This window comes from Cebidichthys violaceus, unplaced genomic scaffold (assembly GCF_023349555.1).
Source record: "Cebidichthys violaceus isolate CVI_PGR_0920_01 unplaced genomic scaffold, fCebVio1.0.p SCAF_27, whole genome shotgun sequence".
Lineage (NCBI taxonomy): Eukaryota > Metazoa > Chordata > Actinopteri > Perciformes > Stichaeidae > Cebidichthys > Cebidichthys violaceus.
The window spans coordinates 5,836,351-5,853,832 of record NW_027176450.1 but is presented as its reverse complement, the minus strand read 5'-3'; the positions used below and the strand labels follow the sequence as shown (position 1 = coordinate 5,853,832).

The 17,482-nt window shown below is 43.9% G+C and overlaps 1 protein-coding gene across 1 annotated transcript in view; it reads left to right on the top strand.

Annotated features, from left to right (window-relative positions):
• The window catches only part of exoc4 (exocyst complex component 4), a 104,249-nt gene that overhangs the window by 28,742 nt on the left and 58,025 nt on the right, over positions 1–17,482 (top strand). Inside the window, exon 11 of the mRNA XM_068721291.1 lies at positions 10,763–10,859. Within this exon, the coding sequence (XP_068577392.1) occupies positions 10,763–10,859 (97 nt within the window). The remainder of the gene's footprint in view (positions 1–10,762; positions 10,860–17,482) is intronic.

Below are 17,482 nucleotides of genomic sequence, written 5' to 3'. Positions count from 1 at the left end.
GGGATGGAGATAGACGACAGAGAGAGAGCAGAGAGCATGGTGACTTTGCAGAATCCGCCTACAGGGAGAGGCCTTGAAAACCTCTCTCTCGCACGCACACAAAATAGCACATAGAGAGCTGTCCGGCCAGACCCTGGAGAGTCTCAGCTGGTCTACAGCTCCTACTTCTGCTGCTAATCTCTCTCTTGTTCTCTCTCTCTCTCTCTCTCTCTCCCCCCCCCCCTCCCTGCCTCTGACCTTGAGGTTTCAATCAGCAGTGCCTGACAGCGCTGTTTGTCTGCTACCATTCCTTTATTCACACAAAGCTCCTTTTCACATTGTTTGGATGAAACAGAAAATGTGGGAGATGGTAGAGACGAGAACACCTAAGTGCTTTTAATCTGAAGAGAAACTACTCCATAACACACGGAAAAATGATCCTTTGACAATATCTGCATGACCAATTATGACTATTTTACGTAAACTATTTACATAATGTAGTATTCATTAGGCTTCTCTCGGTATTTATCTTAGAAATAAACAAAAGACGGACTGAAGTTCAGACACTCGTACAGTAGCTAGTCTGTAAATGTAGCAAAGATGCCTCAGTTCCCCTCCCGGCACCAAAGAAGAACAGCATTGATTAACTGTGGATAAAGGAAAACCCCAAATGGTCTTCAAATAACAGCCCCCCCCCCCCCCCCCCCCCCCTCCCTCCATCTGTCGGTGTCTCGGAGAGAAAAAGGGTAAAAATATATTTTTTTTGACTGGCACATTGAATGCCTCAGAGCGTTTATAAGAAGATGAGATTTCTCTCGGGCTTTCATTTCACCTGTCACAATGCGCAGCACCGGCTACAAGCCGGGCCGGGGCCTGAGTGGCTGGCAAAGAGATTGAAGGAGTAAGAAATCATTTAGAAAGTGAAATAAGTCGACTGTGATGGAGGGAGAGGAATGATGGAGAGGGGGGGAGGAAGGGGAAGGTTAAAAGTCATTGTTTTCATCAAGGTCCAGCAAAGAAGCCATTAAGAGATTTCTGAAGGAAGAAATTAGAAAAATATGTATAGAGACGGTGTGGAAAGGGACTTTTTCCCTCTCTCTTCAAATTAAACTTACTGTCGGGAGGGAGGGAGGGGAGCGCAAAAGAGTTAGAAACGAGAGATTGAGTTGATGAGTTCTTCTGGCTGTGGGATTACTCAACACTTAAAGCTTAGTCATGTGTGTCTCTTCGTCTCTCTGCTTGGAGTTTCCGAAACTCTCTTTTTTTTTTTTCTTGCAACGGTCTGCTTCAAGTCAATATAGTTATTAACTCCGATGCTCAGCAACATCGTCTTTGAAGTAAGAGTTTGATTGCTTGTTTTAAATCCAGCCATGCACCGTCGACAAAGCAACAAAAATGCACAAAGTCGAGTACAAAGTCAGAAGTACTGCAGTTTTTGGCAGAAGCCTTTGCTGTATTTGCTGCCCTTTGGTGAATGATACTACATACTGATATAAACTATATTTTCATGTTGGAGAGGTTACAATACGTCAAGTGCCTTTTTTTTCAGTTTCCCAGATCTTTAAGTAAGAATCAGAGCAGCGGTTGTTTGTGTAGAACGTCTAATGGCTTTTTAAACCTACCCGGAGCCTCATATCTCTAATGAGTTTGAAATTAATCTGTAATATCTGTAATGTATGTCTCTCGAGTGTTGTAAAGACTCTCCATATATCATTACACACATGCAGACAGCTACAGAGGTGCTCTTCACATGCCTTGCATACACAGAAGCAGACACACACGGATTGGGGGGGGGGGGCTTAATTGCTTGCCTTCTCCATTGAAGCACGTCTCGAACGCTTCAATTAATCCAATGCTTCATCTAAAGACTTTATTATGCCTCCATATGTAGCCACATCTGGAATACATATTCGGGACGTATATAGTGAGACCGCCAGCCAGAGCGTGTGTGAAGTGTTCGTATGTCCAGCAGTTCCTCAGCTGTCCGTCTGAATGTGTATGGAGTGTTTGTATTCTCGGCAAATCCCTACTCTAGAATCACAGAGCCCCATCCAGATTCAATCACGTTCCCTATGAATAAATTATGAGAATAACACTTTTTCCAGCAGTAGATGTGTTACCATTGCCCCCATATTCCTCCACATGTCTCCCAAACACGCCCCCTGCTTTTTGATTGCCTCGCTATTGTGTGTGTGTGTGTGTGTGTGTGTGTGTGTGTGTGTGTGGGGGGGGGGGGGGGGGGGGGGGCAGATGACACGGAGTAACCCAGTGGTCATTTGGAAGTTGAAGTGTGAATATATCCCAATAACAATGCAGTCTTGCACCATGCACTGAGTTAGTAATGATTCACAGCCTCTTTAAATCATTTTTTTGTTATTTCCCTCATTATGTTTATGCGATATTGTTTGCCCCGGATATGTGCGTAAACAAACATACACACTTCAGACTTCCCCATTTCCCTGCAGGCACGTACGCAGACCTCTGACCTTGCTCAACTTCTATGATGTATTCATAATCACCTCGGTTTCCAGTTCTATTTCACACGTTCACTGTTTTCCTTTTGATATTCAAATGTTCTTGTTCTCGCGGTGTCCGGCGAACAAAAGGAGCCGTCTGGCTGAGTCCCGTACGCAAACAATATAGTTACAAACAGCTCCCTCTGCCCACACCTGTTATACCTAATGCTCAGTCTAAGATATAGAAAAACAAGCCTGTACTTTATTAGAGGGTTCTTGTTTATGTTTAATAGCATCATGTTCCCGTGAGAGGGAGAGGAGGAGGAGGAAGAAGAAGAAGAAGAAGAAGAAGAGAGTGGCTGCTGGGGCAACCAGAAGTGGTGTTCCTTGTCAAGCTGATGTGTACACCTCGATGGGGAGGGGGGGGAAAGAGGTGCAAATGGAAAAAAATGTCTAGTGGGAGACATGGGTGGAGGTGTTAGGTGGGATATCAGGGGTGGCAGATGTTAGCAGATGTTGATAGCCACGCTTTCACAGAAGTGTATGCGTAAACAAATGTTTCGGATAAATTCAGTGTTCAGAAAAGTTTGGACATTTCAGAATGATGAAGAGACATCACCCTCATCGACTGACCCCCCCAAAAACTATCCATTCAAATGGCTGCTCGATAAAACTAGCCAATGTTTTTGAGGTCTAACCTCGTTCTACGCCGAAGAACCGCTTTCAGATGAGTTCATCGTAAAATCGCTATCTTGCCTTTTCAATTATTCTCTTTCCAATAATTAATTCTCTTCACGCGTTGTCAGAATTCAAGGTAATGGTTGCTCACTCATCTTGACGGGTGATCAATACATGACTTCCGCTGACCTTGCAATTATGATTTATCATATTCATAACAGAGCCTCAGATAGAGCTCAACTCTGTCGGTGAAGAAATCAATAATTATTAAAGGATTATGATGCCGGAATGTCGAAGACGCCTTCTTAGCCATATCTGATGCCTTGCATTTTGATTTCTCTTCTCCTCTTGTTGCTGTCTTGCTCCGTGAAGAGATGATTCGTGCTCCTCTTTCTTTGCTGGTGTTAAACTTCTCTTGCTCTTTGCCGTTTGGAGATTAATATTTTAATATTGTTGTGTGTGAATGCGTAGGCGTCTCAATATGGAAGACTCAATAACGGATCAAAAACAGATCCGAAGCAAATTAAATTAAATGTGTTGCATGTTCACATGGACCACCGTAAGTAAATAAATACATAATTATTTGTCCATATTTATTGTAACCTTATTAATAAACCTTGTTTTTCTCTTCCAAAACTCTGTTGAACAGATTGAAGTCAATAGGCGTGACTCATATAAAGGAGGTAATATTATATTCACTAACTATTCACAACCTTGTCATACGTTTTTAGAAATTTCTGAAACTGTATCCCAGTGTCAGAGTTAAGAGAATTTAGGAAAATATGTTTGTAGAAACAGTGCAGGAACATTTTCTGAAACTTTAAGACATTACTGTTTTCCAGCGACTTGTCTTATAGCACAAGGACGACTAAGAAAAGATGGACGATGTTAAATGTTGTCTCTATATCTGGAATATCCTCAGGTTCACCATTTATTAAGGGTGTCCTTTAATTGGCCCTTATTGGTAGTGTAACATTGCCCTTGACCCTGAGTGATGTAAAGACACATGTCACATCAATGACTGATGAGGGCTTTCATAGTGGCCGTGTGTGTGTGTGTGTGTGTGTGTGTGTGTGTGTGTGTGTGTGTGTGTGTGTGTGTGTGTGTGTGTGTGTGTGTGTGTGTGTGTGTGTGTGTGTGTGTGTGTGTGTGTGGACACTACATGAAATATGCATGCCAAGTAATGTCATACATGACATGTCCGTTGTAACCTGGGTCCACACTGAGTCCTGTATCCTGCAGGAATGCCATTAGAAAGCGACATGTTTCCCCTCTTGCTCCGGTGCCAGACCGCTTTATGAGTCGCTTTGTTCCAGCAGCGACATAACTGGCTTTGGAGATAAAAATGCGAGGTACCTCTCTTACCTGACAGGCTATTACTGAGAAAAGCCTTTATTTGTGTTCAGCATGAAAGCAAATATGGAGCAGCTCTGCATATTGTGGAAAACAGGCACACACACACACACACACACACACACACACACACACACACACACACACACACACACACACACACACACACACACACACACACACACACACTTCTGCAGATGTCCTAGCTTTCAGTATTTATTTTGTGTGCGTTAGCTCGGGCTCATCGTGTTCAATTTGCTCGTACATAGATTTCAGCAAGGTTGATTGTCAAACATTAGAGATACCCCCCCCCCCCCACACACACACACACACACACACACACACACACACTGATGTAAATGCAGTGTTGGACTTTCATCTGCGGTGGGACCAGCGGTTGGATTATAGTAGCTCTGGTGCTGAAATTACAAACTGGAAAATGCACTAAGTTGCCAGCATTTGACTCAAATTCAATTGGGCCTTTACTGGCATGAAAGGTTAAAACAATAATGTTACCAAAGCTTCAAAATACAGCAGTACACTATAACAGTAATATGATTATCAACACGCTTGCTGTCATGCACTTTCAGACCCTCTAAAAGGAAGCGTCTTCTACAGAATTGATGCCAGTACATTGCACTTTGCAGTTCATTAAGTAATTGTGGCTCTCCACTTCAAGACAAAATGTGAATCAAAGATGATTATCCAAACACAAGCCAGCAACACCTGCTGGAGCCCAGGAGTGAATCTGGATGTCACCCAAAATGAATCCTGCGTTAACCAAAGCACATCCACATTAGACACTGCACGCGTGTCTCCTTCAGGTGTCCGTGCAGTGATGGCCTTGCACCTAGAATAGTTTAGAAAGGAGAAAGCTGATTCTGAACTTTAGATATGGCCGATGTCTGCAAGCTATAGGGAAGCATATTGTCGATGTAAACTTTTTAGGAAGAAAGTCATTATCTCCCAACTATAGCCTAGTTGGAGTTCTGGGATCAGACTTTAGATGCAGTGAGAAAGTTGAAGAATAGGAATGACAGGAGGACGCAGAGGACAACAGGAGGAGACTGGAACAAGGTTGTAATAGTTTACACAGTGCCGACGTTTAATCAGAGAGGAAGAGCTCGGTGTATCTTCCTGACCTGAGGCTAATTCTAATCAGCATTGGTGTTGTCATTGTTGGCGGCTTTGGCTGTCACCTCTGTGTTTACTTTTAATCTCAGACCTGCTGATTGGAGAAGATTGAGGGATGAACAAATACAAAAAGGGAGCGAGTGAGGGAAGCAAGGAAGGAAGGATGGAAGAAGGGCATGTGGGACACGAGGCTGTGGAGAACCTGGCACCTGTGCAGCGGCAGCTTCACCGGGAGCCAGGCAGATAAATACCCACCTCTTACTTTCCCAGCATGCAACAGGTTCTTGCGGGTACAGAAAAGGGTGTGCAATGTGCTGCCTGGTTCCCTGCTGGGTCCAATCAAAAGTTGTGATGACACTTGGTTTTCTGGCCGATTAGTTCCCCTGGTCTTTATCCACTCACGTACATGTACTCAATCACTCCTACGCAACTCTTTGTTGTGGTCGACAGATTCAAGAGACCCTGGCGGAAAAGAAAAGAGTGTTTTTGAACCCTTCATGATTAGAGTGATGCTGGTTTTCCTCAAATTACTACAAACTTAGTAGAAAAGGTCCCATGACTTGACAGGATGAGTCCTCCTCGTGTCTCAAAAGAGACATTCTGCACAATGAATATCCATTCTGCTACTGGAGTGCATTATTGTCATACCACCACTGAGAGATGTGCATCCATTAAAGCCAAGACCACGGAGACACATTGTGTGCCACAGTGAGGCTTTTAATAATTAATCCAACCAATTTACACCTGAATTTATTTATACTATTATTTATTTAGAACGTTTATTCTCGTCTAAGGAACGGATTCGGTCTCCTGGTTGGTGGTGCAGCAGATACCATCCCATCAAATTAATTTTAATAATAGAAGGTTGTCATTAAGACCTAATCAGACATGAAGACGGTCTGAGTGGAATGACCAGAGAGTCATACATTATTGACACGGAAATCTCGGAAATGCAGCCGACTACACACACACACACACACACACACACACACACACACACACACACACACACACACACACACACACACACACACACACACATATAGATATTACCTGAATTGATCATTCCCAAACTAATTTTTATAGCGTAGCGGCTACAGACAAATGAGGCCATTGGAGTTGAAAATTGGATTATTATATATGTTGCTTTCTGTTTGCACAATTTAGCGTGACGTGCACTGCTGGCTAACAGCACAGATGAGACGCCTCAATCAAAGGAAGAGCACTGCCTCGCTCTACTTTTTTATAGGCCTTCAATTACTGCACATACTGTGGAGAGGTGCGGATGTTGTAGCATCTTACCCATCAAATTGAAACGTGGTATTTTGATGTTAAATGCCGCTCATGCTTTCTTGACCAGCACAGCAAGTTGTTTTCACCTTTGTGAGGCTACATCGTGCCAGTGTGTGGACATGATTGCGCCCTCCTGCCGGTCCCAATCAGAGACTAGCTGGAGCGTCTTTGATGGTCTTGAGTTGACATGAACACAAACCCAGATCAGCACGCCGGCCATACATGTTTACAACTGGGTTCACCTGCATGCATGGCGAAGCTTATTGTATTAAGACATATGAATAAACACAGTTTATATACATTTAGTTTGTTTGCGCAACTGAGTGTTTGAAAGACCAATGTTTTATGGATGAATGCTCATTATTTATAGATTCTATGTAAGGATTATTGATATTGGCAAATATACATGATAGAAACCATTCATACATCTTCTTTTAAACTTAACTTGAGAATTTGTCATAATACATTTTTATGGAGAGATGATAATAGCAAGCAAAGTTAAGATACACCTCTTTTAAAAACAATAGTACAACTAGTCAAGTGATATTTACACATTGAACCTATTAATCATTTGATTATCATCTGTTGCTATATATGTGGTATTACATGTATGCACGTAAACCCTCAAATAGGGACTCGGGAGTATTTGGACTTCTGTCCCTTTTTCCATACAGGCACACCCATTTGGATTGCGGACACAGCAAGAGCTTCAAACCACTTGTAAATTAGGGATTATGACTGTTACTCTGCCCGCCTGTCTGGATTTCCTCCTCTCGCTCTCGCTGACACACTCTTAGATGCATACAGAAACACTCAGGTCCCAGCAGACGCTGTGTGTTAAAGAAGGCATCACACGTTCGCTCATTCCCCGCCTAAATCTGGGCAGGGCCGGAATTCATCTCAGGATCAAACCTGTTTCTCATCAAACCCATGAAAGTGTAGCTAATGCAATTTCACTAAGTCACTGCCTGACTTGATTACATGTGGGCTGGGGAGCCCATGCTACGACACCACAGGGGGCTGGATGGGTGTCACTGTTTGTGTGTGTGTGTGTGTGTGTGTGTGTGTGTGTGTGTGTGTGTGTGTGTGTGTGTGTGTGTGTGTGTGTGTGTGTGTGTGTGTGTGTGTGTGCGTAAAGCCATTGAGCCGTATATGTATACATATCTGTACCTGTCAGTCTGTACCCTTTAAATCCACAGATGTTTTTATCTGCCGAGGTGAGTGTGTTGCAGCCGGTGCGGTGCAGTGGTCCTCGAGGGGGATTTCAGGCAGATTTGGCAACATTAGAATGTGTTGCTTCTTCCTTTCCAGCTTTCAGTTGCCGTCCCACTGAGCACCACACCTCCGCACACCCCTCCCACTAATCCTGGCTCAGACCACACACACACACACACACACACACACACACACACACACACACAAAGAGCACTAACCAATACTCGAGCACACGCGTGCAAATGCACAAGCTTTCACAAACTAAAATGGCACTTCTACACATTATTTTGAGAGATGGCTGGCAGCGGTTTGGTGGCATCCTGACCTGAAACCGGAGCCACCCTGTCACGTCTAGACAACTCTGAAGAATGGCATGCATATTAATGCTGGCCTATTTAATATTCATCAGTGCTATGCCCTGTTGGCAGCTGGTCCCAGACCCCACGGATCAATGGGGCCTCTTCCTCGCTCCTTTGTCTGACACGGATGCAGATGTTTAGAGCATGAAATTAAATTGGTCACTGCCATTGGGAATACATACATGGTAGTCAATTTGGTGTGTGGGGGTGTGGGTGTGGGGTTGCCAGTTAGACGTGGTTCCTGGAGCAGACAGGTAACGCTAACTCTCCCAGAGTCTGTGACATGTTGATGTTATTCATGGGAACTTGCAGGTTGAAGACGAGAAAACAAAAGTTTTGCTAGCTCTTTCCATTTTGATGGTTAGCGATAGAGAGAGATGGAGAACGTGAGGGAGAGATGGAGGAAGAGCAGGAGAGAGTGCGTTTGGCGGCAGCTTTGTTTAGGAGCCTGTAATTGAGTCTTAATTGAATTGGCACCAAAGGAAGGATGAATGGATGGAGATCCGGAGAAAGAGAGTTTGAGTGAATTGGACCTCATCTCCGTCTCCACTTAGCAGTGCGAAGGTGGGCTTATCGTGCAGGTGAATTTCACGGCAACAGATCCGAATCATAAAAACCCTTGATTTGAAAGATTTTGGGATGGATTGAAAGCTCCCCTTGTCTGTATAAGGGGATTTTTTATAATATAGATAAATAAATACGGAGAGTGTTGTCTCCCATACTTCTCTAAAGAACCTTGTTCCATTACAAATGTACTATGGAGCCCGGCGCAGGGGAACAATGGGTGGATATGCATTTGAATGCAAGGCTGGGCCGGCAGCGCAGGTTAATGCGGAAAAGACTTTCGCACGCTCGACAAAGTGTTTTTGTGTTCTATCACAAGAGCTGTGCGAGGTCGTATTGGACATGGAAATGAAACGGAAGCAAACAGCCGAGTGGGGCTTTGTGCCAAGCTGAAGTCTCCCCATTCCTGAACACACACACACACACACACACACACACACACACACACACACACACCTATTTCAAAACCCTATCAAAGTAGCTTGGATCGCCATCTTGTTTGATTTCTGTCCAGTTTTCTTTTCCCCACTTAACTGACTCCGTTCACTCGACACCACATCTCACCTCATTTCGATTGAACACACTCGCTCCACAGGAAAGTGCAGTCAGCAGGTTGATGGTATTATTCTTACAGAGACTTAAACCTTGTCGGCAAACTTTTTCCTGAAGGTCCCCCCCCCCCCCCCACACACACACACACACACACACACACACACACACACACAGAGAGCTCAATTGTGAATGTATCTGGCTCCCAAGGTTTTGAATCTCGATGGCTATTTATTGCATTGTCTGTTTTTTCCGGCCTCATGGATGTATTGTTACTGAGTGCCGTGGGACTTCACCATCAACCTAAATCCAGAAATTGTAATGTAAAACATTTCCTCCACTGCATGCTGCTCTCCTTCTCCTTCTCTCAATCAATGGACAATTTATAAACATATACAAAAACATGAGCGTGCATTCATGCATAGTGTTCTTTCAAAACCTTCCTCCATGCACGCACACACGCACACAGAGACAGACAATCCTTTTTGCTTTGCAGTTACCTGTATTGACAACGAAGCGCAATTTCTTCTCCATCAATTCCATTGATTACTTCAGGATGAGTGGAGGTAATGAGCTTCGGGGCTCTCTCTCTCTCTCTCTCTCTCTCTCTCCTGTGATCTCCCCTCTTCCCCTCTCTGCCCCCCCAATTCCTCTGTGAGTGAGCACGTTACATGGCAATGATTTTCTGATTAACCCCGTTAGTTGTGGGTTTTACCCACACAGTGACGCAGGGGTGTCACTGGAGGAGGAGTGCGAGCATGCACGTTTAGATTTGTGATGGAGAGCCGCACTGATTGAGTGACGGATTTATTAGGGCTGAAGTTGTATGCCTGTACCGATCTGAACATTTAAATATTTTGAGAATGTCTCAGAATAATTTAAGATTGATTAATGGAGGGAACATAATTGTTACATTCCCCTTAGAGGGAGATCACAGTTCAGGGTCATCAACAGAGCAGCGCTCTTGGGGTTGGTTGGGATTTGGTGTCTTGTTAAAGGACTTGGCACGGTGGTGATTGCTGAGTTTCGGGTGGGGCTGTTTTGAAAGCACATCTTCAGATCCTCCTCAAGTCATGTAACTGTCGTCCTACATATGATTCACACTTCTACATTTTACACACCGCAGGTATAGATGTCTATTTTGTCGTTTGGTTGAGTCAAGTCCTGTCTCCTCTGTTCTAGGTGGTGCTGATGACAACCTGATTGAAGGGGGAGAAATGAAGTTTGTGTGCAAACCGGGAGCAAGGAACATCACCGTCATCTTCCAGCCGCTTCTCAGGTACGGCACCGAGCGACACGCCAAAACATCAAGCCAGGAATTGATTCGGATGTGCACTCGAATGCGTGTTTGTAGTTTATTGGGGATGTGATCAGCGACACAGAACAGCAAGTCTATAATGAGACACCACCTACTGTGTGATTAAGTGCTGAGGCAGTGTACTAGTACTCAGTTCAAACAAGGCGTTACTGTTAACGTAGGAATAGACTTCCAATACTTCATAACAATCGATGTTATGATTATAACGTCAGGAAATTCTGATGTAGGACACTACTGCTGTCCAGCAATAGTAAACTTAATCAGATACAGTTAATGAAGGACCAAAACTTGCTTTTTTTACTGGAACAATTTGGGCAGGATTCCATTAACTTTACGAGATAAGTGTGTGAAAGTGCCAGTAGCGTCATACTGGTCTGTCAGAGAGCTATGACCAAGCCACTTGAGACATATGAAGGCTGGGACATGACTCAATACCAGTAAAATATCAAACTAATTATATTACATGGCCTCTTAGTGACCATCTATTGATTTCAACCTTTTGAACATTTAGTGGGATATCGTAAATCAAACATGATGTAATATACTGTTCCTTCAGTTCCCAATGTTTGGTTTGATACCATCCAGGAATACAGATCGACTCCCGTCCTCGCTTTTATTTCCCATTAAATGTGAGTATTGTGAAGGCTTGTCTTTGTGGTAATTTTCTGTATGTCTGGTAGTTTTCTATACAGCGCTGTGGTCCCAGGCGAGTTGTGTAAATCTAATAGTGAGGCAATTTAATTGAATTGGCCTCCATGCAGTGATACATTACCTTCTAGGATCCATTAAACAGAGACATTTCCTACTTCCACACTGCTTACATTTCCACAATTCTAACATCACAGTGCATAGTTTTAATGCTGAGGCAGGATAAGCGTTCCTTTATCCCCTAAATCTGAATCTTTCAATGTTTTGACGATAAAAGTATCTTGCACCTTCGCCAGCGGAGAGCTATAGCTTCACACAGGCCATCTGGGCTCTACTGTTTGGCTCTTTGAACGTTGAACGTCATACTCAGTGAATACCGACACACTTGGAAAAAAAACAGCCAATACAGACAGATGTTTGTTTACAATTTGTTCAAGTATGCTGGCAAATCAATGATGCATATACCCGACCACTAAACGTTGGACTGGCTGCTAAACAATGTGGAATTTGCAGAGAATCAGCCAGTTGATTTAGTAAAGCTAGACTGTACTTCATCTATCAGATCCATTGCTGCTCTTCATCACATCGCCACTGTGTTCTCAGTTGTTACGTTACCTTTTCTTTGATTGATGCGCTCTGACAGCAAAATACTGGTTTAAGTGAGCGTAAGGACTGCCAATGTTGGTACATATCACAAAAAACTCACTTTTTGTGCACATACATTTGGGTATGTGGAGTGTCTACCAACCCGCAAGCTGTGAAATAAGACAACCCGGTCTGTGTTCTGTGGGCTGCCTGCATCAGAAAACATGTGATTCAACAAACCAATCAGATTTGGCTCCCGAATCTTTCTCTCAGTCCCTCCCTCTCTCTCCCACCTTCATTCTCTCTCTGAGACACACACACTGACGTTCAACCCCTGTTCACTGTGGATCCGGCCAAGCTTTTGTCTGAACAAATGACCAAAAATACAACGGTGACTAGCTTTCTGCCTACCTCTTCCATGCTGTCTGTAATGGTTCATATCAATCACACCAAACTGCCTCGCACACAGGTTTCTCTCTCTCTCTCTCTCTCTCTCTCTCTCTCTCTCTCTCTCTCTCTCTCTCTCTCTCTCTCTCTCTCTCTCTCTCTCTCTCTTTCTCTCTCTCTGTCTCTCTCTCTGTCTCTGTCTCTCCATCTCTCTCTCTGTCTCTGTGTCTCTCTCTCTGTCTCTGTCTCTGTCTCTCTGTCTCTCTGTCTTTCTTTCTCTTCCCTCCCTCCCTCTGACTTGCCCTCTCCAGACTTGTAGTGCCAATGGAGCGCTGTTTCTTGCAGATGGTTTTCTAATGGCAAAGCTCTGGCACTCCACTGATGGATCACTACACCTCCTGCAGCCAGCCATGCAACTCATGGCAGCTTTAATGACGGAAGCAGTTTTTGGGAGGGGGGGGGGGGGGGCAGGCATACGAGAGAACAAGGTCTTATTGTTTAACTGCAAACGTCTTTCACGTGTTGTTGTGTATGTTTCCTTTCCTCCTCAGCCAGGTGTACTTTATATTGTTGTTGTGTGTCTGTTTGTTCATATCTGGTTAGGGTTTAGGGTTAGGTTTGTTTATGATGATGACCAATCAGATCATCTAAAGGGCTAATAATAATAATATTAATACTAATCTAACCTTCCTTTGATGTATAGAATTCAATCAAATGTAAATGTAAGGCTAACCTTCGTATTTCATTCTGCTTGTGTGATTGCATTTTTATCTTTCGCCTTACTGCACATCACATTCTGTTGCAGCATAACCTAATTACCATTTATTTTCATGTCGTACTGTATCAAATACTCCTTTCATGGTTCAGATGCTGCTGCATGTGGTTGGCTTGTAGTTCAGAGCAGCACCACTGCATACACGTGATCGTAGGTGGATGGGTAAACCCAGAGTTAACTGAACCTGCAGATAACGAGCTTCCAGATACCAGTTAATGGTTTGTGAGCCTCCTTGGACGTCCTATGGGGGTACCGTTAACATACAGGGTGCCAGCACCGTTGAGCTGTGTCTGTATTCTCGGCAACGGATCATGTGCGTTCTGGCACCGGGGCTCGACCAAGGCTGCGGTTTGTTACCTACTCTGTTTGGACAGACTGCCCAGAAGCAGCGAGAGAGTGAACAGTGATCAGAATTGCATATCTGCATCTGTGATCCAGAATATGTTGGAGGGATTATCTTTCCCACCTGGTCTTGGACGGCCTTAGGCTCCCCCAGGAGGAGCCGGAGGAGGTGGCTGGGGAGGAGGGCATCTGTCTTACCTCGGTTAGCCTGCTGCCGCTACAAGCTAGCCCTGGCCAAATGCCAGAAACGGGCTGGATTATCATGAAGGAGACTAGTGTGGAGGGGATTCTTCTAATGTTTGCCTCTCGTTCTATATGTATGTTTGCTTTTCTAAAGAAATTGCAATCAATGTGTATTTGGCTTACCCTTCTAGTCATATTGTGAGGTAGACACAAATACTGTTATTTCATTACATCAAACCTTTATTTTGACAAGGCTAAGACAGCTACAACCTTACGTACGAGTTGTGTGTATTTTGTCGGTGTGTGTGGTGACATCTCTTCCACAGAGGACCATATAACCTCAAGGTTTACAAAACATCCCCCCCCCCATGTAAGTTTTAAGCTGAGCAGTGTTGGGGCTTGTAGTCAATAAGTGAATAAGATTGGTTCTGCCGCCACAAGTGCAGCAATCCAACCTGTCGCGTCAGAGCGTAGAACGTATGTCTCTTAAGACTCGCACACTAATACGGGGGCAGCAGAGTGTTGGTGCATATAGCAGCCAGTTTAGTTTGACTTGTGGGGTCTCCTGCTGACATTTGGGTGGCATTTACACCCCTTGCTCTGGACGAGGTTGGCATTTTAAAAAGCTTCAGGAGGCCCCTAATCCCTCCCTGTTCGCCGTCCACAGGATGACCAGGCGTGCCCGTGCCTGTAGATGTCTGCTGTATTTGCTCTGTGTGTGTTTTTGTGTGTGCAGGTAAAGCCTAAAGTCAAGCAGAGTTGCTGTGTTGCCATATCTCAGTTAATTAGTAAGTAAAATGTTATCGTAATTGATAGGATAGCCAGATCTCTGAAAATAGTTTAATTGAGTGACTCAAAGTCCTGAACTTGCTTGCTGAAGGGCTTTATGTAAAAGTATCGTACTCATGCTTGGCTAATTTCCCTTCCATTTAATTCTGCTTTTAATCTCACTGCTTTCTAATTACTAGTTCTGACTCCAAATAGATTTTTTTGGACTTTGAAATTACCTGTGGGGGTGATTGGGTTGAAAGTTTCAAATGATTCCCTGTGTCTCGTTCAGAATTTCACTCACTGCCCTTCTGTCTATGTGAGTGCACGTTATCGCCGTCTGTGCATTTGTGTATTAAAACATAAAGGAACTTTAGAATGGTTGTGCTGGTCTTCAGATCAGCCCGGTTGGTGTACCAGATTGAACACTTTAGTCCCTCACAGCCATTTGAGCACAGAGCTCTCCAAATGCACTCACAGCATTAGCTTATTAAAAAGTGTTCATGGTGATGTGCAGACACTCAAATTCATACAAGGTCTACTCAGAGTCGGTTCCGCTGTTAAGTGTCCGCGGTCGAGAAAAAAGAGTCAGAGGGTCGGACGTTTTCAGAGAGCGCTCGGGGGAAGGACAGAGGAACCAGCGATGAAAAGGACTGAGGAGCGGATAGAAGGCGAGATGACAGGAAGAGGACAGAAGGGCTCTGCCTCCCACCGCTGTGGCCTGTGGTGAAAAGGAAAACACACCATGATCCTGCACTAATTTCACCCTCTCATTAACTCCCCTCCTGAGCAGCACACACAGACCACGAGCAGGAGTTAGAAGTGGCATGGAGTATCTTTACGGAGGTTTTTAAAAAGTTTGTCATATTCTTTACCTGCAACTTTTTTTTTTGCTTGAATTCTCAAACACAAAATCTCTTCAAGAACAAGACTTTGCTGTGCCAAGTTTCATTATTTTAGGAAAACCGAAAATTAGGAGTGGGCTTCTTGAGAATTATAATTTTTTTGTTGTGGAGTCATGTCTACCTTGCAAATAGAGTTACAGTCACTAATTAATTAAGGGGAACTCGTCAAACGTTAAAAGATCATGATGATGTTGTGTTATGATGTTGCGGTATCATTTTTTATTTTCTCTTGATAGACGTGATGCGCTCCTTCGCCGGTCCATCGTACAGTTTGTCACCTTAAGTAGTTAATGCAAAGACCGTAAACCAAATTAATTGCAAAAGCCAGAAGGTGCCGTGATTTGTCCCGCCACAGACGCAGGCACTTATTATGATAGCCGAGGCATCTGCATGTATATCTGTGTTTTATTGTTTAGTAATGACGAGCAGACAGAAAAAAACAAGTGTTTATCGCCGTCTCTGCAGTAGTCTTGCTGCAGTAGTCGCTGTCCATACACTCCCTGCTGCTAAAATGAAAATGGCACCCATTACTCAGGTATTTATGATCCATATAAGTCCTACAATTACACAGTCTTTTATGATGTTGATCCACTTCGAAGTTAATTAGGCAGCAGGAACGGCCTCGCTCCCAGTAAGTGCAAGCGAACTAAAGCACGGGATCACAATTCTTCTCCAACACATCCCAGCGACAAGGTTTGTTTGATCAAAGAGTCATTGTTGTCATTTCATGACAATACCTTGTTACCCTGTGTATGACCCAGCCTTTATTTAAATTTTTCAAACATGCAAATCCCTACTGTGGCAGATGTGAAAATGGCAAAAAAATAATTTGTGGTTAAACCCTAAACTTCATTTAGTCAGGCAGCGGCTGCAGAATTACCGGTGAAGACCACAGTCTTCCTTCAACAATAACATCTGAAGTCGGCCTCAAAGAGGTGTCTGCGCTCAGGCTATTAAAATGCAGCGTTAAGGCTTGCTCGCGCACACACATACATGCACACGTACCGCTTTGCTCCGGCAGCCCTCATTCTGCAGGATTTTCCTCGGTAAATAGCGCCCCTCCCCGTCCCTCCCTTTTCTAACCCGCACCCCATTAAGAAAAACTGGGAGCATGGTTGGGAATCGGGCGGAGAGAGGATTTTACACTGGAAAGGTCAGAGACGGAGAGAGATAAAGAAGGTGGAAGAAAAGAAACCAACAACAGAGAGATGAGAGCAGATGGAAGGGAATGAAAGGATAACACAGAGGAAGAGATGATGAAAAAGGAAACAAACAGACAGGTGGGATGAGAGTAGAGAGATAAATGTGAGGAAGAAGAAAGTGCAGAGGAATAGAAAGGCTCTCAGTGGCATGTTGGCTTGCTTTGGATTCAAGTTGTTTGCCGTATGTGCACATATATATCTACCCTTCACACATCTGCAATATGCCGCACATGGTGAGAAAATGACAAGAGGATGGCAAGACATGAGACTACTGAGCAGTGAGGTGTAACCTGGACGTATCGGACAGAAAGACATCTGGCTTCATCCTTTCTTTCAGTACATCTGCATGTGTGTGTGCTCAGGTTGCTTATGTAGTACCTACTGTGTTTGACCATCTACCTCCTGAACAACCTAGCCTGATGAAAGGACTATTGTTTAGTATTGTTGGTATAGCAGTTCATAATTGGGGGTGGGGGGGCATTAGTTCTTGAGATAAATAGTACTTAATATAACAAGATAAATAATATGGATGTGTGCTATTATTAGTTACTGCCATTAAAAAGGAGACACAAGAGTCTAATCATATTTATCAGCTTTGAATCATCGTGTTTTTTGCATTGGATCATGCATCATGTTCAGAGAGAAGACAAAAATACACATGGAAGAAGGGATGCCGAAGACGGATGGAAAGTGAAAGAGAGAGTATTAAAAAGAGGAAATCTGCTGGATGTCTGCAAAACGCAGTGCCAGTTTGCTATGAATCTGTCAGGTGCTCCTGCCTGTCACTAG